Source organism: Phocoena sinus, chromosome 3 (assembly GCF_008692025.1).
Source record: "Phocoena sinus isolate mPhoSin1 chromosome 3, mPhoSin1.pri, whole genome shotgun sequence".
NCBI classification, from domain to species: domain Eukaryota; kingdom Metazoa; phylum Chordata; class Mammalia; order Artiodactyla; family Phocoenidae; genus Phocoena; species Phocoena sinus.
This window is the reverse complement of record NC_045765.1, coordinates 142,827,998-142,853,483: the sequence shown is the minus strand read 5'-3', so window position 1 is coordinate 142,853,483 and position 25,486 is coordinate 142,827,998. Positions and strand designations below refer to the sequence as shown.

The following is a 25,486-nucleotide window of genomic DNA, read 5'->3' as shown; positions in this document are numbered from 1 at the left end:
CAATTAAGTCCATCTTGTTTAATATATCATTTAAAGCTTGTGTTTCCTTATTTATTTTCATTTTGGATGATCTGTCCATTGGTGAAAGTGGGGTGTTAAAGTCCCCTACTCTGATTGTGTTCCTGTCGATTTCCTCTTTTATGGCTGTTAGCGTTTGCCTTATATATTGAGGTGCTCCTATGTTGGGTGCATAAATATACAGTTGTTATATCTTCTTCTTGGATCGATCCCTTGATCATTATGGAGTGTCCTTTGTCTCTTGTAATAGTCTTTATTTTAAAGACTGTTTTGTCTGAGACGAGAGTTGCTGCTCCAGCTATCTTTTGATTTCCATTTGCATGGAATATCTTTTTCCATCCCCTCACTTTCAGTCTGTATGTGTCCCTAGGTCTGAAGTGGGTCTCTTGTAGACAGCATATATACGGATCTTGTTTTTGTATCCATTCAGCCAGTCTATGTCTTTTGGTTGGAGCATTTAATCCATTTACATTTAAGGTAGTTATCAATAATGTATGTTCCTATTCCCATGTTCTTAATTGTTCTGGGTTTGTTATTGTAGGTCTTTTCCTTCTCTTGTGTTTCCTGCCTAGAGAAATTCCTTCAGCATTTGTTGTAAAACTGGTTTGGTGGTGCTGAATTCTCTTAGCTTTTGCTTGTCTGTAAAGATTTTAATTTCTCTGTCGAATCTGAATGAGATCCTTGCTGGGTAGAGTAATCTTGGTTGTAGGTTTTTCCATTTCATCACTTTAAATATGTCCTGCCACTCCCTTCTGGCTTGCAGAGTTTCTGCTGAAAGATCAGGTGTTAACCTTATGCGGCTTCTGTTATATGTTATTTGTTGCTTTTCCCTTGCTGCTTTTAATATTTTTTCTTTGTATTTAATTTTTGATAGTTTGATTAACATGTGTCTTGCATGTTTCTCCTTGGATTTATCCTGTATGGGACTCTCTGCACTTGATTGACTATTTCCTTTCCCATATTAGGGAATTTTTCAACTATAATCTCCTTAAATATCTTTTTCAGTCCCTTTTTTTTTTCTCTTCTTCTTCTGGGACCCCTATAATGTGAATGTTTGTGTGTTTAATGTTTTCCCAGAAGTCTCTGAGACTCTCCTCAATTCTTTTCATTGTTTTTCCTTTATTTTTCTCTGCTGTAGTTATTTCCACTATTTTATCTTCCAGGTCACTTATCCGTTCTTCTGCCTCAGTTGTTCTGCTTTGATTCCTTCTAGAGAATTTTAAATTTCATTTACTGTGTTGTTCGTCATTATTTGTTTGCTCTTTAGTTCTTCTAGGACCTTGTGAAACGTTTCTTGTATTTTCTCCATTCTATTTCCAAGATTTGGGATCATCTTTACTATCATTACTCTGAATTCTTTTTCACGTAGACTGACTATATACTCTTCATTTGTTTGTCCTGGTGGGTTTTTACCTTGCTCCTTCATCTGCTGTGTGTTTCTCTCTGTTCTCATTTTGCTTAACTTACTGTGTTTGGGGTCTCCTTTTCGCAGGCTGCAGGTTCGTAGTTGCCCTTGTTTTTGGTGTCTGCCCCCAGTGTGTATGGTTGGTTTAGTAGTTTGTGTAGGCTTCCTGGTGGAGGGGACTGGTGCCTGTGTTCTGGTGGATGAGGCTGGATCTTGTCTTTCTGGTGGGCATGACTGCATCTGGTGGTGTGTTTTGGCATGTCTGTGAACTTATTACGCTTTTAGGCAGCCTCTCTGCTAATGGGTATCGTTGTGTTCCCGTCTTGCTACTTGTTCTGCGTAGAGTGTCCAGCACTGTAGCTTGCTGGTCATTGAGTGGAGCTGGGTCTTAGCATTGAGATGGAGACCTCTGGGAGAACTTTCACCATCTGATATTACATGGGGCCAAGAGGTCTCTGGTGGACCAATGTCCTGAGCTCGGCTCTCCCACCTCAGAGGGTCAGGCTTGACACCCAGCTGGGCCCCACACGGCCCAGTATGTGGGGATTTTCTTGCCTTTTGGGATGTCTGAGGTCTTCTGCCAACGTTCAGTAGGTATTCTGTATGAGTTGTTCCACATGTAAATGTAATTTTGATGTATTTGTGAGGAGGACGGTGATCTCCACGTCTTACTCCTCTGCCATCTTGAGGGTCTCTCTTGCAATCAGTTCTTGATAGTAGAAGGTCCTCTTTAATACTAATCATGTATTCTATCAGTAGGAGAAATCTTGATGATGTTTACGCATTTCATTCCATTATTTTCCCTTTATCTAGTTCTTAGAAAACAATTAGAAGTAGACAGTTACTATTTCAGTTTCTTGAAGTTTGGAAAAAAGTATGTTCTAATTCCTCAGTAGAATATATAGAGAGATTTTACGGTAGATGATTCTATACTTAGAAAACAGATTATTAATACTTGTTGGCCGTTTGTAACCCTCTGGAATTAAGTAATAGCCCTAACATTTTTGTTTTGATTAATCTCTCTGTTTATTAACCACAGAGGTCATAGTTTGATGATTTCTATTTGATTTTCATGTTTTTGATACTTTTATAAATATTTTTATTTTAATATCTAATTATTCACTGATTTTCTACTTTTTTTAGTTTATTTATTTCTGCTCTTTATTACTTTCTTCCTTATTTGCTCATCTTTTTCTAATTTCTTAAAGTGGGAGATTTTATTTTAGACCTCTCTTCTTTTGAAGGGTTTACACATTAAACCCTTTAAATTCTTCTTTAAATACTGCTTCATTTGCAGTGTTTTAGTTGGCTCAGGCTGCCATAACAAAATACTATAGACTAAGAGGCTTAAACAACAGACATTCATTTCTCACAGTTCTGGAGACTTGGGAAGTGTACGGTCAAGGTGCCAACAGATTCATTTCCTGGTGAGGACCTTCTTTCTGGTTTGCAGATGACAGCCTCTCATTAGTGTGTCCTCACCTCACATGGCTGAAAGAGGGAGGGAAGCAGGCAGCAAATTATGGTTATTGAACTGATCTCTCTCTCTCTTCTGATAAGGACACTAATCCCATCACTGGGGCCCCACTCCTCATGGCCTCATCTAAACCTAATTACCTTCCAAAGGCCTACCTCCAAATAACATCACATTGGAGGTTAGGTCTTAACATATGAATTTTGAGGCGACACAAATATCAGTCCATAACAATTTGCATCCCAAAACGTTTGATTTGTGTTTTCTCTTTTAACGAATTAAAAAATATTTTCTAATTTCCCCTTCTGATTTCTTTTTGGGGCCATGGATTATTTAGAAGCATATGGTATAATCTCCAAATATTTTCTGTTATGTTAGTTGATTTCTACTCTAATTCCATGTGGTCCAAGAATATGCTTTGTAGGATTTTAACACTTTAAAATTTATAGTGGTTTTTTTTTTTTCTGGTCCAGAAAATAGTGTGTCTCAATAAATGTTCCATGTATACTTGAAAAGAATGTGTATTCTGCTCTTTGGGGGAGGAGGGTCTTATAAATGTCAGTTAGGTCAAGTTGGTTGATAGTATTGATCATGTCACCTATATCTTTACTAATTATGTGTCTACTTATTTTATCAGTTACTAAGAGAGGAGTATTGAAATCCACAACTGTAATTATAGATATGTCTGTTTTTCTTTTCAGTTCTTTTTTTTTCTTCCTTTTTGCATTTAAGGCTCTTTTTTGGGGGTATGTACACATTTATAATTATGTTTTCTTGCTGAATCGACCTCTTCACCATTATATAATGTATCTCTCTTTCTGACAATATTTCTTGTTCTTTAGAACATCTACTTTGTCTAATAGTAATATAACTACTCCAGGTTTCTTTCGATTTGTATTTGCCTACTGTATCTTTTTTCAGTCTTTTGCTTTTAAATTAAGCCATAGTGGATTTTTTATAGAGGAATAGAGTTGAATGTTTTTTTTAAATCTCATGTAACAATCTCTGCTTTTTAACTGGAGCATTTAGGCCTGTACTATTCAATGCATATGCCTATTTAAATTTAAACTAGTTAAAATTAAATTTAACATTCAGTTCCTTAATCATAGCAGCCATATTTCTTGATCTCAACAGCTGCATGTGCCAAGTGGCTTCCACGTTAGACAGTTCGGGTCTAGAACACGGGCAGGTTTCCTTCGTCTTGCCTTCATAGCAACCAAACACTGCTGTGTGTCTGTAAGGGGTCTTGGGTGTGAGCAAGTGACCTGTCCTTCGCTTTTCTCTGTGACATCTGACCTTTGTCTGGAAGGGCAGGGGTCAGGAGGTAGGAGAGTTCCCTGCCCTCTGTCAGCAGTTGTTTATTTTTGCCTTATGTCAAAGTAGTATCCGGCTAATGGCCCTGGGCCAAAGCCCATCATCTGTGCCGGCACCTACAGATTGTGGGAAGGGTCTTAGGAGCAAATGCACTTACAGATAGCCTTTCAGAACTCAACATACTGATAAATAGCAGGTCTTCAATATTTTTCCATTAAAAATCAGGTGAAAAGGAACGTTTAAGAGAATATTTTGAGCTTATGGAGATAGCACAGTTTTACAGATAAGTAAATGTTTTCCGAGGTAAAGGTAAATGCTAAATACCTGGAAATTTTTTTTTAGATCTCAGTATTGGATCGCTGATAAATACTGGTTTATGTCCATTCCCAAAACATATTTCTCTGCTTAAAGGAGGAAACTACCTGCCTTGATTAAAATGTTTTCAGTGCATCCCTGTGCTTATACTTAATGATATCTTACTAAATAACTGAGTTACATCTTCTTTACTTCAAATGAAGACAATTTGTTTTGTCATGTTCCCTTAAGGCAGTCGTTTTCTCCTCTGTGATATGTAATAAGAAATATATGTGTATATATATGTTTGGTCTTTGTTTCCAGCCCCTGACACAGGGCTTCTAAAACCCTTGTAAATTCCTAAGTGATGAGAGTACTGATAACATCTTTTGTTCCAATGAGGTGACTAGGGTGGGCTCCTGGATGGCTCATGGATGGGGTCTGATCACCACAAAGACCAGGCCATGATTAGAAGCTTGGAATTTTCAGCCCTGCTCCCCACTTCTCTAGAGAGGGGCTAAAAATGGAGTTTATAATTGATCACACCTATGTGAGGAAGCCTCCATAAAAATCCCCATATCATGGAGCTGGGAAAGCTTCCAGGTTGGTGAACACATCCATGTACTGGGAGGGTAATGCACTCCAACTCCATGGGGACAGAAGCTGCTGTGCTTGGGACCCTCCCAGACCTCATATCCTATATCCTATCCTTTATCATATCCTATAATAAATTGATAAATGTAAACAAGTATTTCCTAGGGTTCTGTGAGTTGCCCTACCAAATTAGTTGAGCCCAAGGAGGTCAGAGACCCACTACTTGTGATTGGCATCTAAAGTGGGAGTAAGGTAGGAGCAGACTTGGAGGGCTGAGACTCTGACCTCCATATTGTCAGAATTGAGTTACACTGTAGGACACTGGGCTGTTGTCATGGAGAATTGCTTGGTGTGGAGAAAATCACCCACACATTTGGTGACCAGAAGTATCAGAACTGAAGTGTTTTATGTGAATAGTAAAGGAAAAATACAGATGGAAACTGAGTGGTGTTTTCCATATACGTCCTCCATCAACCGGTTGCTGTAATGTGGAAATAAGGGGTGTTAGGTCTTTTAGTTTATTAGGAAAAGCTGGAAATCCCTAATTTCTTGAATGTGTGTAAGTTGTTATAAATTCCTGTTTGTTTCTTCCACATTCTTTCTTCTTCAAATTAAAATATAAATGAAGATACTTTTAAAAAATTTATTTTATTGAAGTATAGTTGATTTACAATGCTGTGTTAATTTCTGCTGTGCAGCAGGGTGATTCAGTTATACATCTATATACATTCTTTTTCATGTTCTTTTCCATTACAGTTTGTCACAGGATATTGAATATAGCTCCCTGTTCTCTACAGTAGGACCTTGCTGCTTATCCATCCTCTATGTACTAGTTTGCCTTTGCTGACCCCATACTCCTAACCACTCCCTCCCCCAACACCCCTCCCCACTTGGCAACCACAAGTCTGTTCTCTGTGTCTGTGGGTCTGTTTCTGTTTCGTAGGTAGGTTCATTTTGGTCATATTTTAGATTCCACATATAAGTGATAGTACATGGTTGAAAATAGTTTTTTTTAAAATTCTTTTTCTCTGACAGTTACTACTTGGTCAGTGGTCATTTTTGTGGTTTTATTTGAAAGAGTGGCATCACCAGGATCATTAACAAATGTAATGAACAAGGAAATGTAAGACATTTTAAAACAAGGAAATGTAAGTTTTTTAAACAGGTAAAAAAAAAAAGTTACTTAAATACTTAGAATGTGAATTAGAGCATAATCATCTTGAAGGCAGGATTGTGTTTTTGTATCTGTTCCTACAAGCATGGCATAATGCCAGGTACCTTGAAGGCACCCAGTAAATATTCGCTTCAAATGGATTTCTCTAGTGAGTGAAATTGGAACTCCTGCTTTTTTGAAGAAGTTAATGTTATGCTGAGAATAAGTAAAATATTTATACTATCGTTTTTAGTTGTTGTGAAGGCATCTTCTCTAATAAAGTGTACATTTTAAAAAGGGGAGAAAGTTTTACTTTTGTAATTGAGCTGCCAAGTTAAAGTTGCATTACATTGACCTCAACTTTGATTTTGGGGTCCAAAACTGAAATTTAAATCAATTAACTCTGGGGCATAGTCCTTGGAGAAAAGGCAAAAGATCATTTGACTTCTGCAGTATACATTTTACCAGCATTGTTAACAGTGCTTTATTTTTTGTTTTCTGCCTAGCAACCCCAGGAGCGTGTGTGGTTCCTTTGCTTCCTCACTAGCTCTAAGTCCAACCTGATAAAACCCACAGTTTTTCAGGGTGCTACCATTCCAGATTTATGATATACATTTTCTTCTTGACCCTCCTTGCCTTTGGTAATCTCTTCCTTTTTCCTGTCATCTCTGTCATTTCATCTCATCGGGTATTTTCAAACTTTCCCAGCTCTGGCCCATTTTATAACCCCCTGCTCCCTAGTCAGTCAACTCCCCTCCTTAACATGGAAAAGTAAGGACACTAGGTTGGACTTCTGTCAGACTTTTCACCCTTATATGTATAAATGTGTCTCTGTGTTCAGACCTCCTTGGTCTCTCAGCCTCCTTCCTTGAAGTCTCCAAGGAAGAGGTCTTTCTCTTCTCGTTCCTCACTAATCCTTCCACCTGTGCACTTGATCACATTCTTCCTGCTTCCTCTGAGACTTAATTCTATCAGTTACTCCCTTTCCTGTGTTTTTATCCTTTTCATCCCTACTGGCTCCTAGAAAATATGCTCAAGCTTCTGCTTCTTATTTATGTGATTTAACAAAAGCCTTCTCCAACTCTTCCTTCTTTCATTGTCAGTTTTCTACCCAGAGTATCTGATATTTGCTGTGTCCACTTCACAGATTCACTGCAACTGCCCGTATCAAAGTCACTGAATACAACTTAAATTGTTCTCAGACATACTCCTCCATCACTCAGCTGCAAGCCCCACCTGTTCTCACCTGGACCACTGCAGGTGTTTCTTAACTATTCTCCCTGCCCTCAATCTTCCCTTTTCCAGTTTATCTTTCCCACTGCTGCAGGGCAATCTTTCAAAATACAGATATGATCATATTTACCCCCTCTCCTTAAAACCCTTCAGAGGCTCAACATTGCCCATAGGTACAGATAAAAGCTCCATAACACATATGAAGCCGCTAATGATTTGACCTCCTGCTTTCCAGTCTTATGTGCTACTGATCCCTTCGTAGTACCACCTGCAGTTCCAAAAGCGATGTGCTGTTTCACACTTCTGAGCCTTTTATATTCTGAGCCCTCTAGGGGAGTAAAAAACATTTTTTTTGTATTCCTAGTGACCTCCTCCTTAACCTTCTAAGAGAACAGTCAAGCATCCCCAGGCTTTACCTGATTTCTCTTTCTTCCACTTCCAACCTGTCACCATTATGCTATCATAGTAGAGTTAACCTTTATTTTGTGGGTTTACTATATAGTTTGTGGATACTGCCATTATTTATTGTATAACGCAGTGCGAATATTTGTCTTTATGTTTGTCTCCCTTTCTAGACAGATCTCCTGGAGAGAAAGGAGCCATTTTACTAATCTGTTGCTCACCTGCAACACCTAGCATAGTGCCTTGCACATGGCAAGGATGCCACAAATATTTGTAGAAAGAGTGAATAGGGGCTTCCCTGGTGGCGCAGTGGTTGAGAGTCCGCCTGCCGATGCAGGGGACACGGGTTTGTTGTGCCCTGGTCCGGGAAGATCCCATGTGCTGCGGAGTGGCTGGGCCCGTGAGCCATGGCTGCTGAGCCTGCGTGTCCAGAGCCTGTGCTCCGCAACGGTAGAGGTCACAGCAGTAAGAGGCCCGCGTACCAAAAAAAAAAAAAACAAGCGTGAATAAACAGTTGGACTAATTTCAGCAAATATTAATTGGGGCTTCTTCTATAGGCTTAGTGTTACACTTTTAAAGTTAGATAATAAGTTTCAGATTGTATGTCTTTGATATCACTGTACTTAATGCTGGCTGCTGTGTCACACAGTTTCAAAGAGATCTAGAGAGCAGGGAGGAGGATGTCTGTAGCTAGTGACTTAATACAGTAGTCTATATGAATACTTACTAGATCTTTCCCTCACATTGTCATGGTGCACAGTACAAGCTCATCCGTACATTTCTTTCCTTGCCAAATTGTACAAAGCTAGAGGAAAGATTTCATGAAATTTATCATTATTTTTCCTCTGGCTTCCAGTCTTCCTCTCCTCCATCTCCATGTAGATCTGATGATTTACTCCTCTGTTCATGACCCTTCAGTTCTTTTGTTTCCATTTTTCTATATGTTAGTCACTTTCATAGCCTCCTGCTTTACCGAACTTAAGATCTTGTTCTTAGTTAGACTTCTTTCAAAAGTTCCTTGTCACCAGTAGAGCTGTTCTACATTCCTTTTGTACCTGCAGCTGATAACACACACTATTCTCTGTTTCAAGCATATGGTTCCAGAGGATAAACATAACAACACGCTGGTGATGTTTATGTCAAGTGAGCCAGTCTTCTCCAAGCATCTGCTGCACAGGCGCAGAAATAGAGAAGTGGTTTCAGCTATTGGCTGCCAGGGGAACAGAAGGGTTGCCACAACAGACCCGGCAAACAACCCCAAAAGTCCCCAAGAAGCATAAACTCACACTGCTGGAAAATCAAAATTAGTAAAGGACTGTGCCTTTTTGATTCTTGACCTTAGCTTTGTCCCCTGCGTCCCTATGTAGAGATTGGACTGCTTTCTGCAACAACTGGGCCGTGTATAGGAGGGTACATCTGAGATTCGCTCAGCTTTTGAAGGAAAGTATTTGAAATTTCTCTGCTCACTCAAAAGCTGCTTTGTCGTGGCGTTGGATTGTTCTCCCCTTGGAAGCTTAGTCTTTCGACTGACACTGGTAAGGTTGGCTCCAAGGAAACCCAGCATCCTCTCTGCCCTGGCGCCACTGGGCCGCCACCCTCCGCTCGCACCACTCCCTCCTCCCCCACCTCCCTCCTGCACCGCCTCTCTAGCCCTCTCTTGAACTGGCTGCCAGAGTTCACAGACAGCTGGGCAGAGAGTGGCTAAATCTGCCCAGCTGCCCGGGAAGCTTGGCAGCCAGGCTGAGGGAAGGAAGCATCGGCTCTCTTTGAAGGTTGGCTGCCAGTGAATCTCAGGCAGCTGGACTTCAAAGGGGGGACCGCTGGGCTTTCCCTCCTGTCTAGGCAGGTCATTCCACGGCCCTGTGCTTCCGGTGTTGGCATAGTGGCTTTCAAGTTCCTCCTCAATTAAAGAGCTGAATTGAAAGCTGCACTTGTGTTCACATTTGTGTTTTTTACGTGTTATAGACAGTCTAAGATCCTAACTCCTGTTACCCCAAGCTGAAGAGTAAAGATGGAGGAGAAAAGGTAACATCATACAAAGGGCAGCTAAGGAGATCCACAGCAGTTAGTAGGATATCCTCATTGCTAGTTGTATCTTGTGTTATTTACCAAGTTTTAAATTACTTCAGGGACTCTTGGTGTGATCTTCTTGAGTAAAGGCTAATCAGCGTATGCTTATAGACTGAGTTGAGCTAGTGACCGGGAACCGGGTTTGGTCATGGACAGTGGTTTTATCTGTTTCCAGAAACTGGTATAGTGCTCACCCGCTAGCCCGTACTTCACTCCCTTGCTGCACTTTCCCACCTTTCGCCTTCAAATTGCCCTGGTGGTCGGGGAGAGGACTGGTTTAGTAAAGGAAAGAGCGAGGGTGCTGCCCAGATGCCAGGTCCACCTTAGTTGCAAATGAGGGTCAGAGTGGAGGGAGCCTGAAGTCAGAAGAGCCGTGAGTATGTATGAGTATAATGGAGGTTAAAAGTGCAGACCCTAGAGCCAGGCTGCTTGGGTTCAAATCCTGGCTCTGCCACTTACTGACCACATGATCTACCTTTCTGCCCCACCATGCCCTCCCTGGAAAATGGGGATATGATGGTGCTTATCTCATAAGGCTGTTGGAGGATTCAAGGGGTTAATACACACCGTGCACTTAAGGACAGTATGTAGCCCAGAGTAAATGCCCGGTAAATGTTAGCTAGCATTTATCACATGCCGGATCCCATTGAGCAGGACTAGAGGAGGTGAAAAAAACAACTGATTTGTGATTTTCTCTGCCCCTGCATGGATAAAAGGCTCCCTTAGATGGAATTTGTAATAGAATTTTTCTTTTCCAGAAATCCGTAATAGTGTAAAAAAATGTATTATGTAGTCTGAAGGAGAAAAAAGTCACTTTATGTTATCCTTCTCTCTCCTTGCACTGCCCTTCCTAGGAGTATAAGGAGATGCAATTCATTTAGAGCCATTACTATAATAATCTACATGCAAAAGAAGCCTGGTTTAAAACATGGCTGTAAATGTAAATATAAATGAATAAATAAGTAAGAGGTGTTTTAGTAAAGAGTACAGTTTCTGGAGTTAGAATCAGGGTTTGAGTTTTTGCTCTGACAGTTTATTAGTCATATCTCTTTGGGTAAGTTACCTCGCTAAGCCTCAGTTTTCTTGGTTGTAAAATGAGATAATAATGACATACACGACACTAGGCTTGTTTTATGAATGAAATTAGAAAATGTTCTGTTTTACTGCGCTAAGTATCAGCATGTTCAATTAAATGTACCTGTTGTTACTATTACTATTGCCACCACCGTTAGCATTACAAGTTAAAAGTATTATTGAATCACAAGGAAGCCTTCAGTTTATGCAAATGATTTTACAAATAGAGTGCCTTTCCCTAAGATTTTTGTCCTCTCTAGATCAGAGGTCAGCAAACTACGGGCCAAATCCAGCCTGCCACCTCTTTTTGTAAATAAAGTTTTGTTGGAACACAGCCTAATCCATTTGTTTATTGTCTATGGCTGCTTTCATACTATAACAGCAGAAATGAAGAGTTGCAACAGAGACTTTATAGTCCTCAAAGCCTAAAATATTTACTCTCTGGACTTTTCCAGAAAAAGTTTACTGATCCTTGCTCTAGATATATATTTCTCCAATTAAGGTCCAGAGAATGTTAATTCTATTAGTGTTAGTAAGTACTTTCTGAAAAGAAGAAGGAAAAATAAAAATAGTTCCACAGTCAAATAAGCTTTGGAAATGTTAGAGAAGTTGATTTATTCTAGGACTACTACTTAAAAGACTCTGGCTTTTAATATACTAATGTGCATTGTGAATCTTCAGGACAAGGCCATGGTATACAAATAAACTCTAGTTTCCCAGGCTTGCTTGGCTATAGAATGACCCGCACCCCTCCACCCCACCCCTGGATCTGATGATGTTACACAAAGCATCCTCTGGGAAACCCTGCTTTGGGGCTGTCTCTTTAGAAGCACTTTCTTTTTAAATCATTCCTCTTGGTGATTTCGGTGATATCCTCATTTAGAGACCTACAAAATATCATATGAGATTCTGTATTGCCTCATTTTTTTTTCCCCAGTAAAATTATACTTTGCCTAAAATCACAATAGTAGAATATACCAGATATTTAAATGCTCTAATAAGATAATATCCCCGTCTTTAAATGATTCTGTATGATGTCTCAAAGGTTAGAAATGGAGTCTCGAAGTCCAAAGTTTCATTTCATGCCTTCTTGAAATTCTGAAAGCTTGGGTTTTCTGTAGGGCTTTAACGTTTTTTTGCATCCAGATTTCTGAAGCATAAATCTCAAGTGCCTAACTGGGATACCAGCTGATCTCAGCTCGGGTTTATAAGAAGGGAGATTAATGTGAAAGTAACTTGTGCCTTAGCCATAAGGGGTTTGTTTTATAGACTAAAGTAAACACCTTGAATTTCAAGTTGCAAGCACATGGGGAGCCAGAAGATTCCAGAGCAGTGGCGTCATATTCTGCCTGTGACTCGCACATCTCAGTAGCTGAGCTTTCTCCTACAGCTGCAGCTTCCAGCTGGTCATCAGACAGAGCCCTAGGTAGTCACACACTGCAGTCACCTGGTTTGGGATGACCAAACAAGCATGTAATTGCAACATTGTCGAGTTATGAATGAAGGCTGGGCTATATCTTTGCCAAATACAGTTGAAAAATAAATGCTAAGTCATAGGAGTTTTCTGAAATCATAGTGGTTGCAACAGTGAACCTGGACCAAGAGTGGAGAATCCTGCTGAAGAGTTCATCTCTGGTCATAAATGCTCATTCCCGCCTCCTCCCTCCCTCCCTCCCTCCCTCCCTCCCTCCCTCCCTCCCTCCCTCCCTGTCCCCAGCCCCCCACCCCACCCCACCCCACCCCGCCTTTCCCGTGAGCTTCCGCATTATGGCAGAGGCCAGTTCTTAGTCATTTTGATGCCCTTTAAACCTGGCTTATACTTGATGCAGTAAATATTTTATGAAAGAATAAGAGGTCTTAAGTGTTTCTTCTCCTTTCCCAACTTGTGAATCATTTCAAGAAAATTCCACATCATCTCTTCATTTATGTATCTCTGTGTTGTGTGTATAATGAGTCCTCAGTAAATGTGGTTGACATTGTAAATGTGGATCCTAAAAATTTTATTATCACACTTTTATTTTATGGGGGATAATGAATGGACTTTTCAGAAACCTTTGTCAGATGTCATTGTCTTTAAATTATTTATTTTTTTAAAAAATGAAGGGAGGGAGGGAGAGAGAGAAGAAAGGAATGAGGGAAGGAGAAAACATCTTGGCTGGAACATAATTATCTTTTTTTAAAAAGTTAGAAACTTGGAAACTGTCAACTTGCTATGAAGTATGTTGTTTCCTTGAAACATGCTCAAAAGTTCAGAGTTTCATTTGCTATATTTATTATGTTCATCTTTTAAGCACCATGATTATGTGATACGTAACATATTATACTGTACTCTAAGGCTCACTGGGGTTCTTAGAGTTCAGATGATGTGCCTGGGAAAGAAATAATCTGAAGCTGACCTACTTGAAAGAAAGGATCAGAAATGTGGGGAAAGAGCTCTCATTTAGTAACATAAAGAAAAGCAGTTTCAACACACAACCCTCCCTTCTGTGTCCTCCAAGAATGAGCTGTTTCCAGGCATTCACTTCTCTAATATTGTCTTCTGGAATCATTGTCTGAGTGTCAAAGAGTATATAGAAGAAATGGCTGCAACTAGTTGAAAACAGACTACAGCTACCTAGAGACAGTGGTTGTCTGAAGCAAACCCAGCGAGGATTAAGAAACATTGCTAGAGAGAACTTTTGGTCTCACAGGCAGATGCAAAAAGGCAAGAGAGGAGCGTAATGATTATATAAAGTACAAGACCTGATAAAGTTGAATTAATTTTAATTATAGGGTTGCAGAACAGGTTTATGGTGGATATTATTTGGTAGAATGCTAAGGTAGGGGAGCGAGAATTAACCTTCTCAAAACGTGATCAATGCTTCTGTGGTATCGTCTGACTTATAATAATGACAAACTCTTATATAATGTTTACTGTCTGCCAAGCACTGTTCACATCCTTCATGTGTTGCATTAGTCAACTTCTGCTGCATAACAAACTACCTTAGAACTTAGTAGCTTAAAACAACAAACATTAATTATTTCTCAAGATTCCCTGGGTCAGTGGGGCAGCATTTCTGGTCTGAACTGGCTTGGCTGATTTCTTCTGGGTTCTCTGTTGCATCTGCAGTTAACTAACAGCTCAGTCAAGGCTGGATGGTCTAGAATGGCCTCACCCACATGTCCGGCTGTTGGCCAGATGTCAGCTGGTGCTATGGGGATGACTGGACACATGTTTCTGGTCATCCGGAGAGCATCGTGTGCTTTTTCACAAGGTGGCTAGGTTCCAAAAGCAGCAAGAGAGCAAGTCCCAACGTATATGCCTTTCCAGGTCTCTGCTTGTGTCTTGTTTGCTCATGTCCTCTGTTAGAGTTCTCTGAGAAGCAGATGCTAAGATGTGTAAAAGATTTATTGCTAAAACTCCTGTAAGGGAAAAGTGTGTGGGGAGCCAGAGGAGGCTAGAGAGTATCAGATGGTGATGCAGGTCTGACTCCTATGAAGGAAAGAGGGAAGGAATGAAGGAGGGTTGGCTAGGAAGAATCTCAGACTTCAGCACAGTTCTAAAAAAGCTTTGGCCAGGCCAGTGGGAACTCCTTGAGCCTAAGTCAACCCAAGGCTTTATTAATCTGCTCTAGCTATGCTGCTATCTGAGTTAGCATAGCAGCTATAATCAGGACTACTACTTGATTAAGTCTGTAGTCAACAATCCCTTCGTAGAAGGACTAGGAGAAGAATTCTTGCCCCACTGAGTAGCACTGTCCTTCCTCTTAGGAATCTGGCTACCTCTATAGTCAATCAGTTCCTGATCTGAAAATAGAGTCAGGTATGGGAACAGAGCCAGGGATCATGACTTTTTATTGGGGTCACCACCCTCAGCTTCCTGCTCCTCCATTTATCTCTCTTTTTGGTTGTAGATACTAAGCAGTACCTTTGCTGTCTGCCCATCTCTTCTGCCCCTAGGAATGCCATGTTCTATTAACCATCTCCACATTTTTCTGCACATCAAGCCCCCTTGGCTGCCTCTCTGATCTTGTCAGTCATTATGTTGCAGCCTCTTGGCTTCTAGCAATAAAGCACTGCAACTTAGCTTTTATTACTTTGGGCCTCATTATCCCCATGGATATTAATGGCCCAGCTCAGTGAGATTAGCCCTGGGCTGCAGAGGAGACCTTGGTGAATGGTACTTCTTGGTGATGCTGAACTGAACTCCTTGGTGATGCTGGCTCCCTCTCCCCTGTATATTCCTGGTGGCCTTGGTGAACCGTACTTCTTCTGGGCTCTCCCATGAAAAATAATATTCTGTATTTTCTGACTTGACACAATATCTCCATCCCAGGATGCCCACTTCCCCCAGCCTTCTTATTCTCTTCTCTGTTGTCTACCAGGACAATTGGGGTGTTTTTATTTTACTCAACATTGGCCATCACTTTTCCAGGCCTCTATAGCATCCTTGCAGCAGGTTTGCCCCATCCCCTGGGGACCTTGTACAAAAATGTGCCCCAAATCAATGAATCCTGCTGATGAAAGCCCCCTTGATTAAGGATCCTCAAAATCCAAACTCAAGGTACTTCATGGCTCCTGCCAGCAGCTGCGTCTCTTTTGGTGTGTAATCTCTTTCCAGCCACTTCTCCTGCTGAGTAATACTGGGATTCGGCACTAGGTATTGACGTAGAAGCCAGAAGAGGAGGTAGGGGCACGTCCTAAGAGAAGTTACTGCTGCCTTGTGGGGGAGGAGCAGTTGTAGCATCTTCCAACCCAAAGGGATTGCTAGCTCTTACTAGGCAAGGGTGGGCCACCACCGTAGGCTGTGAGGGTTCAGGGGCATCTGCAGATCTAGCATCTTATAGACATCCATCCAGATATCCTGTCCTTATGTTTCAGAGTCTCAGGTTTTCCCAGCTAGAGCCCTGCCTTAGAATAATAGACATGCCTTGGCTGAGCATTTAGATATCTCTGGAGCTCTATAAATCAAACTACCAGATCTCGCTTTTGTTTGTTGCTCAGCTGTGTCTGGTCTTCCACTGCAGGAGATGAGGGCTTCTTTGAAAGCTACTAAAGGGGCCCTCTGGCTCTTCCATTTAGTCTTTAACTGTTAATGGTGCTCAGTTTCTCATTGTCCCTCTGCAGGGATAATAACTTAGCACTAAACAGCCAACACTATTGTCTTTGTAGGTATCTTCCTCATATATATATATATATATATATATATATATATTTTTTTTTTTTTTTTTTTTTTTTTTTTTTTTTTTTTTTGCGGTACGCGGGCCTCTCACTGTTGTGGCCTCTCCTGTTGTGGAGCACAGGCTCCGGACGCGCAGGCTCAGCGGCCATGGCTCACGGGCCCAGCCGCTCCGCGGCATGTGGGATCTTCCCGGACCGGGTCACGAACCCATGTCCCTTGCATCGGAGGTGGACTCTGAACCACTGCGCCACCAGGGAAGCCCTTCCTCCCATATATTTTTAAATGCCTAGAGTGTTTTTCCCGCAAGGACAGTCCCCTGTACTATGAAGTTTTCCCAGCTCACCTCCAGTGAAATCTGTAGCAGTTGGACCGCAACCAAGTGCTCAAGTGTATCTGTGCTCCACAGTCCACTCAGGACAGTGTCTTCTTTACCCATGAAGGAGGCAGTCCTAGGTTTTTATCTTAACACCTGTGCTGTTGGATCACACCAGGTACCACTTGTGATAGTCTGGCTCCTCTGAGAAACAGACACCAAGATAGGGTTAAACATATAAGAGAATTCTTGGGGAAAGGCCTGTCAGGGGAATGGGAAGATGTTAGCATCTTAGCACCTGAGAAGGCTGGAGAAGAGAGCATGATGTAGGCCATACCCCTAAGAAAGAGAAAGGAAAGAAAGGAGTGTTACATGTCCATCAGCTGATAAACGGATAATAAAATGTGGTACATCCATACAATGGAGCATTACTTGACAATAAAAAGAAATGAAGTATTGAAACATACTACAACATAGATGAACCTCAGATACATTATGCTAAGTGAAAGGAGCCAATTACAAAAGACAGCACATTGTATGATTTCATTTATTTGAAATCTTCACATAGGCAAATATAGAGAGACAGAAACTAGGTTAGTAGCTGCTTAGGGCTGACAGATTAGGGAAAAGAGGGAGTGATTGCTAATGTGTATGGGGTTTCTTTTGGGGGTGATCCTAATGTTCTAAAATTGACTGAGGTAGTGATTGCTCAGTTCTCTGAAAATACTGAAAAACATTGAACTGCACACGTTAAGTGGACAGATTCTGTGGTATGTGAATTATATCTCAATAAAACTGTTATATTAAAATAAAAGAAAAAGAGGATTGTACAGAAAGAGTCTCAGACTGTAGCACAATGCCCAGAATGTTTCAGCCAGGCTAATTAGGAGTCCTTTCTCCCCCATGCTCAGTCGTTGGTGAAGAGGAGCCCGTGGAAAGCCTGGCTTGTCACACAGGTAGTGAGAGTGCTAGTCATTATGCTTTGCACAGTGGGAAGTCTGAGAGGCACATTTTCTTGGCTACATGTCCTATAATCCCAAACAAGTCACCTGTCCATACCCAGACCCAAGGTGTAAAGAAATACATGCCACATATTGATGAAAAGAAAAGCAAAGTTATATTGCAAAGGAGTGTGACACACTTGCATTACCTCATTAAATTCTCCTAGCAGTTTATGGAGTGGGTACTATTATTAATCTCGTTTAGTAGATGGCATAGGGAGATTAGCCCAAGATGATAAGTGGTGAAGCCTGGATTTGAACTCACCAGTCTGATTCCACCCTCTGTGCTTTTTATCATTATACCATATTTTCATACGATATATTAATTTGATTATCACAGAATCTTTTGCTGAGGTTTTATTGTCTAATTTCCTTTTATTAAAATGAAGCCTTCACGGGCATAGGAAATTGCAAAGTACCTTTCTATGACAGTTCCTATATTTTTGTGTACAGTATTCTCATAATCCTTACTACAGATCTCCAAAATCAGAGGAACAGGAGGAAATTATATTCAGTCTGGACCTATATCTATTCTGTTTTTTAATCTTGGCATTTTAAAAAATCCTGGAATATTTTTAATCCTGGTATGGTAAGTAAACCTAACATGTGATTAAAAATATAGAATTGAGTGGAATTGCTTGATTATGACGAAGCTTGAAAATAGATTCTTAATGAAAAAGAAAATTTATATCTATTTAGGGGGACCTAAGAGTAGATTTGAGAGGGCAGTTAGATGTTAGTACACCTAGTTTGTTAGATAGCCTAGCATTTGCTTCATCTTGCTCTCGGAGTTTGTGTTTCGGAAGCATAGTTGTATTTCAGCAACGTTCTGAGAGGAGGTGCCCACTGTAGACTGAATAAATAAATGTGTGGCATTGACACAAGGCAGGGAGATAGTAGGTCAAATGTAGCTCAGTTTCTTTGGGAGTTGGGGAAAAAGAGTAAGAGTGGGAAGATGTGTAGGGCATGTTATTTGAAAGATTAATAAACTGTGAAACAGAAAGATTAAGCATCTTGGCCAGGGTCAAACTAAACGTAATAAGCTGAAATTTTAGGTTAAGTTGGCTTGGCTCTAAAACCAGTATTCTTTCCACTAAATTTTCTCCTATTTTCAGCCCAGAAATTTATTTAAATTCTTGCTCTTTTAAAATAGTTTATTCCACTGTTTTATTGATTACAAAACATGTTTTGATCCTTTTGAGGGCTGTGTTTCCTCTTGCATTGATAGATACACACTAGAGCGATGGAAAGATATTGGGATCTAGCTAGCTGCTGGATGTAAACTCACTGACCTCTGTTACCACCATAGAATATTTGGATTATTTAGAATTACAGAAAGTGGTATATTTAAGACTTTGGGCTAGGCATCATATTTTTCTTTGAGAATTTGGCATACTTCCTTAGAGAGGAAAAACTAGAATTAGCATAGCCACAGAAGGCAGGACCAGGACGCATAAGTAGATGTTAGAAGGAGGGAGGCTTGGACCCAGTTTAAGAAAGGTGTTGCCAATTAGAGCCACCCAGACAAACGTACTGTTGTTGCTTGTGATGTAATGAGTTCTGTACTGCTGGAGGCTCTATGACCATCTGCTGAGAAGGGACAGTTTGTACTGTATGAGCTCAGAGAGGGCCTTTAAAACTCTACGTTTTTGTGCTTGCATTCCCCATCACTCTGAATATTTGACACTTGATGTTCTCCAAATCTAACATAAGGCACTCCTAAGAATAGGAAGCCTATATAAAGGAGTTAATAATCTCAACTTCCCTAAAGAATAATGTTTTTTGCCTAGGATGATTATGAAAGGAATTAAAGGAGAAGTTGCAGTTTTAGATTTCCCATATTATGCCAGAAGTGTTTTTCAGTCAGGTTGACTTTGTTTTCAAAATGTGAGGGTATTTTTCATCACAGACTGTCCAAATATTGATGTTTTATGCAAATTTAAGATCTCCTCTGGCTATCCATTTTATTTCATTGGAATAAACTTTTGTTACTGGTTAAAGTGAAGTTAATAATTGAAGAGCACACTTGACATAAAATCTCAGTCGAAATGGAACTACCTGCTTGCTCTTGGGCTCATGCGGAAGTGTACGTGATATGATTGCTTTGGATTCTACAGCTTTTAAGGTTCTTTATCCCACCTGACTGATATGTACATGTCTATATATATGTGTGTGTGTATTTATATTTTAGAATATTGGTATTCATGATCTATTTTGCTCTATTAATAATAAAAAGTACATTTGATCAGTTAGTCGATCAGTTAGTCATCTAGTTCAAATCCATTTACTTTACAGAAGATAAAATTGTGATCTGGAGGGCTAAGTAATTTGTCCCGAGTCATACTGCTAGTTTTTGACTGAACTAAGTCCAAATTTCATACCTCCTAGTCCTGGACCAGTGCTCTTTTTGCTATACCACATTACCTTACTGGTAATTCATGAAGTGACGGGTCTTCCTTCTGTTAAGATGTATATATATATTTATTAGCATTAAAAATAAATAAAACATTTAAAACAAATAAAAAATTAATTTCACTGAGAGGCCAAATGTAAGTATAGGACTTTCTGGTAAACTGTTACCGCTGTAGTATCTTTCAAAAGCTTTATTTAGAGTTTAGGAGTTGATAAGTTGTTGAAATATAACTAAGTGGCATATTTTCCTTATTGAGATTAGTAGCCGAGTTCTGCTTTTCTGAGGAACAAAAAAAATATGTTCAATCTATTCTCCATGTGTCCAAGAATGATCTTTTAAAGATCAGCAAACCTAGTCACACTACTACTCCTCTGTGTAAAATCCTTTAGCGACTCCTTTTACCTTCAGGATAAAATTTAAGCCCTTAACATGGCCTACAAGGCGTGATCTGGGTCCTGCTTATGTCACCTCTCACCTGTCCTTTTCCTCTTAGACGTGATTAACTTCTTTTAGTTCTTTGTATCAACCAGCTCCTTTCCCTTGAGGCCTTCCAGTATGCGTGTGTTGGTTTTCTATCGCTTAGTAACAGATTACTACCGCAAATTTAGTGGCTTACAAAACCACCAGCTTATCATTTCACAATTTCTGTAGGTAAGAAGCCTGACATAGTATGGTTGGATTCTCTTCTTAGGGTTTTAGGGTTTCACCAGGCTACAGTCAAAGTACATTTGACCCTTGAACACGTGGGAAGGTGTGGGGTTAGGGGCACCAACACACACTCCTCTCGCCACCCTGCGAGCAGTTGAAAATCCACATATAACTTTACAGTCTGCCCGCCATATCCATGGTTCCACATTTGTGGATTCAACCAACCACAGATCATGTAGTACCGTACTATGTATTTATTGAAAAAAAATCTGTGCATAAGTGGACCTATGCAGTTAAAACCCATGTTCAGATCCCTGTTTCTTTGATACATCTTTTAAGTCTATAGTGGCATGTCAAACACTTCTCATTCTTAAAATCTCTCTTCCTCTTCTGGCATGTCTTTATGGCTTCCTCCTCTGTCCTCAGCCAGGAGAAAGCTCTGCCTTTCTTTTTTTTGGCTGCGTTGGGTCTTCATTGCTGTGCGTGGGCTTTCTCTAGTTGCAGCGAGCAGGGGCTACTCTTCGTTGCGGTGCGCCGGCTTCTCCTTGAGGTGGTTTCTCTTGTTGCGGAGCACAGGCTCTAGGCACCTGGGCTCGGTAGTTGCGGCACAGGGGCCCTAGAGCACGCGGGCTTCAGTAGTTGCCGAGTGTGGGCTCAGTAGCTGTGGCATGCGGCCTCAGTAGCTGTGGCTCGCGGGCTCTAGAGCACAGGCTCAGTAGTTGTGGCGCATGGGCTTAGCTGCTCCACGGCACGTGAGATCTTCTCGGACCAGGGCTCGAACCCATGTCCCTGCATTGGCAGGCAGATTCTTAACCACTGAGCCACCAGGGAAGTCCCGAAAACTCTGCTTTTAAGGACTCACGTGACTCTTCAGTCCCACCTGGGTAATCCAGGACATAATCTCCCTATCGGCTAACTAATAACCTTCATTATACCTGCAGAGTCCCTTTTGCTAAGTAGAGTAACGTATTCATGGGCATAACACCAGCGATCGCAGAGGTCATGGGGTTCAAAATTCTGCTACCACAATGCAGTGAGTACCCTCTGACTGGAATAGCCTTTCTAGACCCTGCATCCTGCTCCTTCGTCTAACTTTTACTTTATCCACTGCATCTCTGATTTCTTTTTGCCCCTCTTTTTTTCCCTCTCTTCTCATGCTCTGATTAAGAACCTCTCTTTAGTGCTCTCAAATTACTCTATACTTCCCCACTGTACCACTTGTCACTTTGTATGCTTATCTGTGTCCTTTCAGGGGGACCGTCTATCACCTCTGAGAAGAGAAGCCATGTTTATCTCAGCACATTTGTGTTTCCCTGCTCACCCATGTATCTGCCATACAGTTGATTCCCAATATAAAAAAAAAAGATGAATCAATGAATTATTTATATCCATGAAAAGAGGAAGCATGATTACTGTCTTTAATATAATTTTCTAAGACTGTCACATGGAGGAAGAGAGAAGACAATTTTATTATTTATTTATTACCATTTAACCTTCTGAAAAATTATTTAAATTTAAATTGTGACAATGGGACACAAGAATCATTAGAACTAACCTAGGAATATAGTGAAAAGAAATCTGAGTGTAACAGTTCCGCAGGAGGCCAAGGAAGCTCTGGTCCTTATTAAAACAGAAGGTCTGAGTTAAGTGATGTATTTGAGAAGACAATTTTAACTCAATATATACAGTTTTTTTTTTTGAAGGCTTGCTTTTGTGAGGTAGTGTGTCCTCATTACTGGAAACTTTTTGGTGAAAGCTCAGTGATGGAGTGTTGGGGATATTATCGGGAGGCTAATGTACGTGAGCTCTGTTTTGTGACTCATTGTTTGTTATGGTTGCTGCAAATTGATGGAGATGGGTCATTTGTATTCCTATACCTGTGGCTGCCAGGAGAGACCTACATGCTGTCATCCCTAGTAATGTCCCTGGCCATTCACTGTGTAATTATCCAGCCTGGTGGATCTGGGATAATTGACTCCCTAGTACTTTGGCCTGTTCTGGTTACTGAATCATAACTGGGTGGCAGGATTAGTGTAGCAGAGTTACTTTTATAAGTCATTAACTGTTTAGAAGTGACATTGCAAGTAAAAAGGCTAATAACATACATCCGTAGAGAGGGGGTATAGGGTAGTGTTTAAGGGTAGGCTTTTTGGTTCAAACTCCTAGCTCAACCACTTACTAGCTCTGTGATTCTGGACAAGGTACTTAAGTCTCTGTGCTTAGTTTCCTAATCTGTAAAATGAAGATAATCTCCTAGAGTGAACGTGAGCACCATAGGCAAGTTAGTAAAAGAATATGGTGCCTAGGGTATGGTAAGCATTGTGTAACGGCTAGCTGTCGTCATCATCATCAACAACATTATCCTACAGGCACACTGAAGATAGTTCAAGACTTACAACCATGTGCACAGTGTCTGGCATATACTAGGAATACAGTGATATTTTTGAGTTAATAATATGTTCATTTGTAATTTTTATTTATATTTATTCTTTCAGATAACTATAGGAAATGGTCCCCAAAACTTTATAAGTATAATGAGAAGAACTAAATGCGGTGCTAATCTTGTGTTGCTCAGAGCTTGCTAAGGCAGTCTGTAAAATATCTCCTACTAGAACTTAACCTTGTCTCTTCTTTTTGCTTATTAAAGCAAATGGATGTTTTTAAAAGCCCTTTGAAATTTTTTCCAAAATAAAAAAAACTATCATCAGGTGAAATTAATATTTTTCATGTAGCTATGTATCATTTTTGGATGATAAAGTAAAATATTCTTGCCACAAAAATGTTCTCATCTGAATTCAGATGAGATGTTAACACTTTGCTTGTCTTTGCAAACAGGTTCATCCTAAATTCCACTATAAACAAGCTCATGACCCGGGCACAGATACTTCTTGCGTGACTTTTTCCTATGATGGTAATGTCCTTGCCTCTCGTGGAGGTAGGTTAGAAGCTTTCTTTTTAAAATGTTTCTATATATAAAATGATCGTATGTAACTCTAACAAATGTCACACTAATATCCTAGTGCTTAGTAAAGCTAGCTGTGCTTTTGTTAATGTACCTTTGCCAGTCTAGTTTTTTTCATTAAAATGCATTTCCAACTTGGCAACATTATTTTATTAAAATTATCAAGTAAAATTTAGAAAATATGTACTTTTTTGCCGAAGTTTTCATTTTAGCTCCAAATTCCATCAGTCTTTGGAGCCTGCAAGGATGACCATTGCCTCTACCTTAATGGACTTTTGTAGCTGATATTCTATATTCTTTCTATATCATTTTATAGTTCTGGGTCTGGTATTTCAAACTCTTCTATTTGCTGACCATTGATTTTTTTTCAGTTCAAACACTAATTCAGTTCAGTTAAAAAAATTTGTATACCTGGATGTTATTTTTTTTAATAGCTATGTAATTCTGTGTGGTCGTATTGTAAGTTTACCTATCCACACTCATGATTGAATACAGATTGTTTCTAACTTTTTGCTAGATCTTTCTCACGTGAATAAGTAGTATGCTGATAGAAGGAAATAATAAAATAGTGAGGGCAGCTTATGAACAAAGCATTAGGGGGAAGTATGGGGCGTGACTGAGGATCTTCCAATAGGCCCATTTGTGGGGAGAGAAAAGAATCAAGGTAAGTAGGTTGGAGCCGTGTTACAGATAGCCTTAAATATCACATAAAGGATTTAGTCTTTATTCCACAGGCCAAATTAATCTAGCAACACTGAGTTTAGTCATTCATTCACTCACTTTACTGTATATTGAGCAACTGATCTGAGCTAAGCATTATGCTAGGTTCTTGGCATAAACTGTGGACATCATAGCAGGGTTCCTTTCCTGAAAGAATTTACAGCCTGATGTAGAGGGTATAGAAGTGAGGGGAACATAGAGTTGGCACAGCTCTCCCCTCGGTTTAACTGGTCCATGCCCGTTTACCCTTGGGAGCTCTATCCAGATTCTCCTTCTTCCAAGGAAGCCTTCTATTGATATATTATACCCAAACTACCCTCACTTACATAATTAAAAAAAAATCAAATCACATGCACATGTATTTTCTATTTACGGTATACATGGCAAAGATGGATATGTATAAAATATATGTTTTGGTTCATCAATTCTAACCTGTTCTTTGAGTCCTAAGATGACTCTTAATTAAGACTATGTATTATACTCTGTACTTACATCAGTGATTCTTACCCCAAGAATGTATCTGAATCCCCTAGGAAGATTTTCAAAATCACAAATCCTCCACTAGGAAATTCTCACATTCACTCTCACACCTCTAGAGTGGTATACCCCAATCTCCGAGGTAGAGTGGGGAAAGAAGAAGGGAATAACAGAGGAGTGTACTTTGAAAATTCTTCCTGGAGGATTCTGAAATAGCCCAGCCCCACGCAGTTGATTATTACTGCCTTAGAAGTATAGGATTAACTCCATTTCAGTCAAAGCCATTTTAGTGATAATTTTTACCTTCCCCTTCCATCCTATACTAGCTGTTGGGTAACATGTCGTCTACAGAACATGTATACTGTATTCCACCATTCTCCTTCCTGGATGTATAGAATATACCAGATGGAAGTCTCTCTGTTCAGCAGAGTCCCCAGAGTGTTGTAAGGTGCTCCTGCTAGCTCCAGAACCTGCCAGGTTAACTAAACTGTTTAATGCAGATTAATGTTTTCTTATTGTTTGAGGATTGTGGGGATGTGTAACCTTCTTTTAAAGACTAAAAGCAAAAAGGTTAGTCTTACAAAGTTCTTCCAGTATAAGCAGGTCTCCAATCCAGCCAGTCGTGGATTAGAGCACCTGCCAAAAGTTGGGTTTCAGAGTCAGGGTTGCTGGGGAGAGAATGGGGATTTTTATTGAATTCTCCACTCACCCCACTTGCATCTGGTACTGATTCCTTATTGGACCCAGGGGGTTGAGGCAG

The 25,486-nt window shown here is 40.2% G+C and overlaps 1 protein-coding gene across 1 annotated transcript in view; it reads left to right on the top strand.

The window, feature by feature from the left end:
* WDR70 (WD repeat domain 70) overlaps nt 1-25,486 on the top strand; it is a 311,155-nt gene that overhangs the window by 236,729 nt on the left and 48,940 nt on the right. Inside the window, 1 exon segment of the mRNA XM_032628142.1 lies at nt 23,403-23,502. Coding sequence (XP_032484033.1) covers nt 23,403-23,502 — 100 coding nt within the window.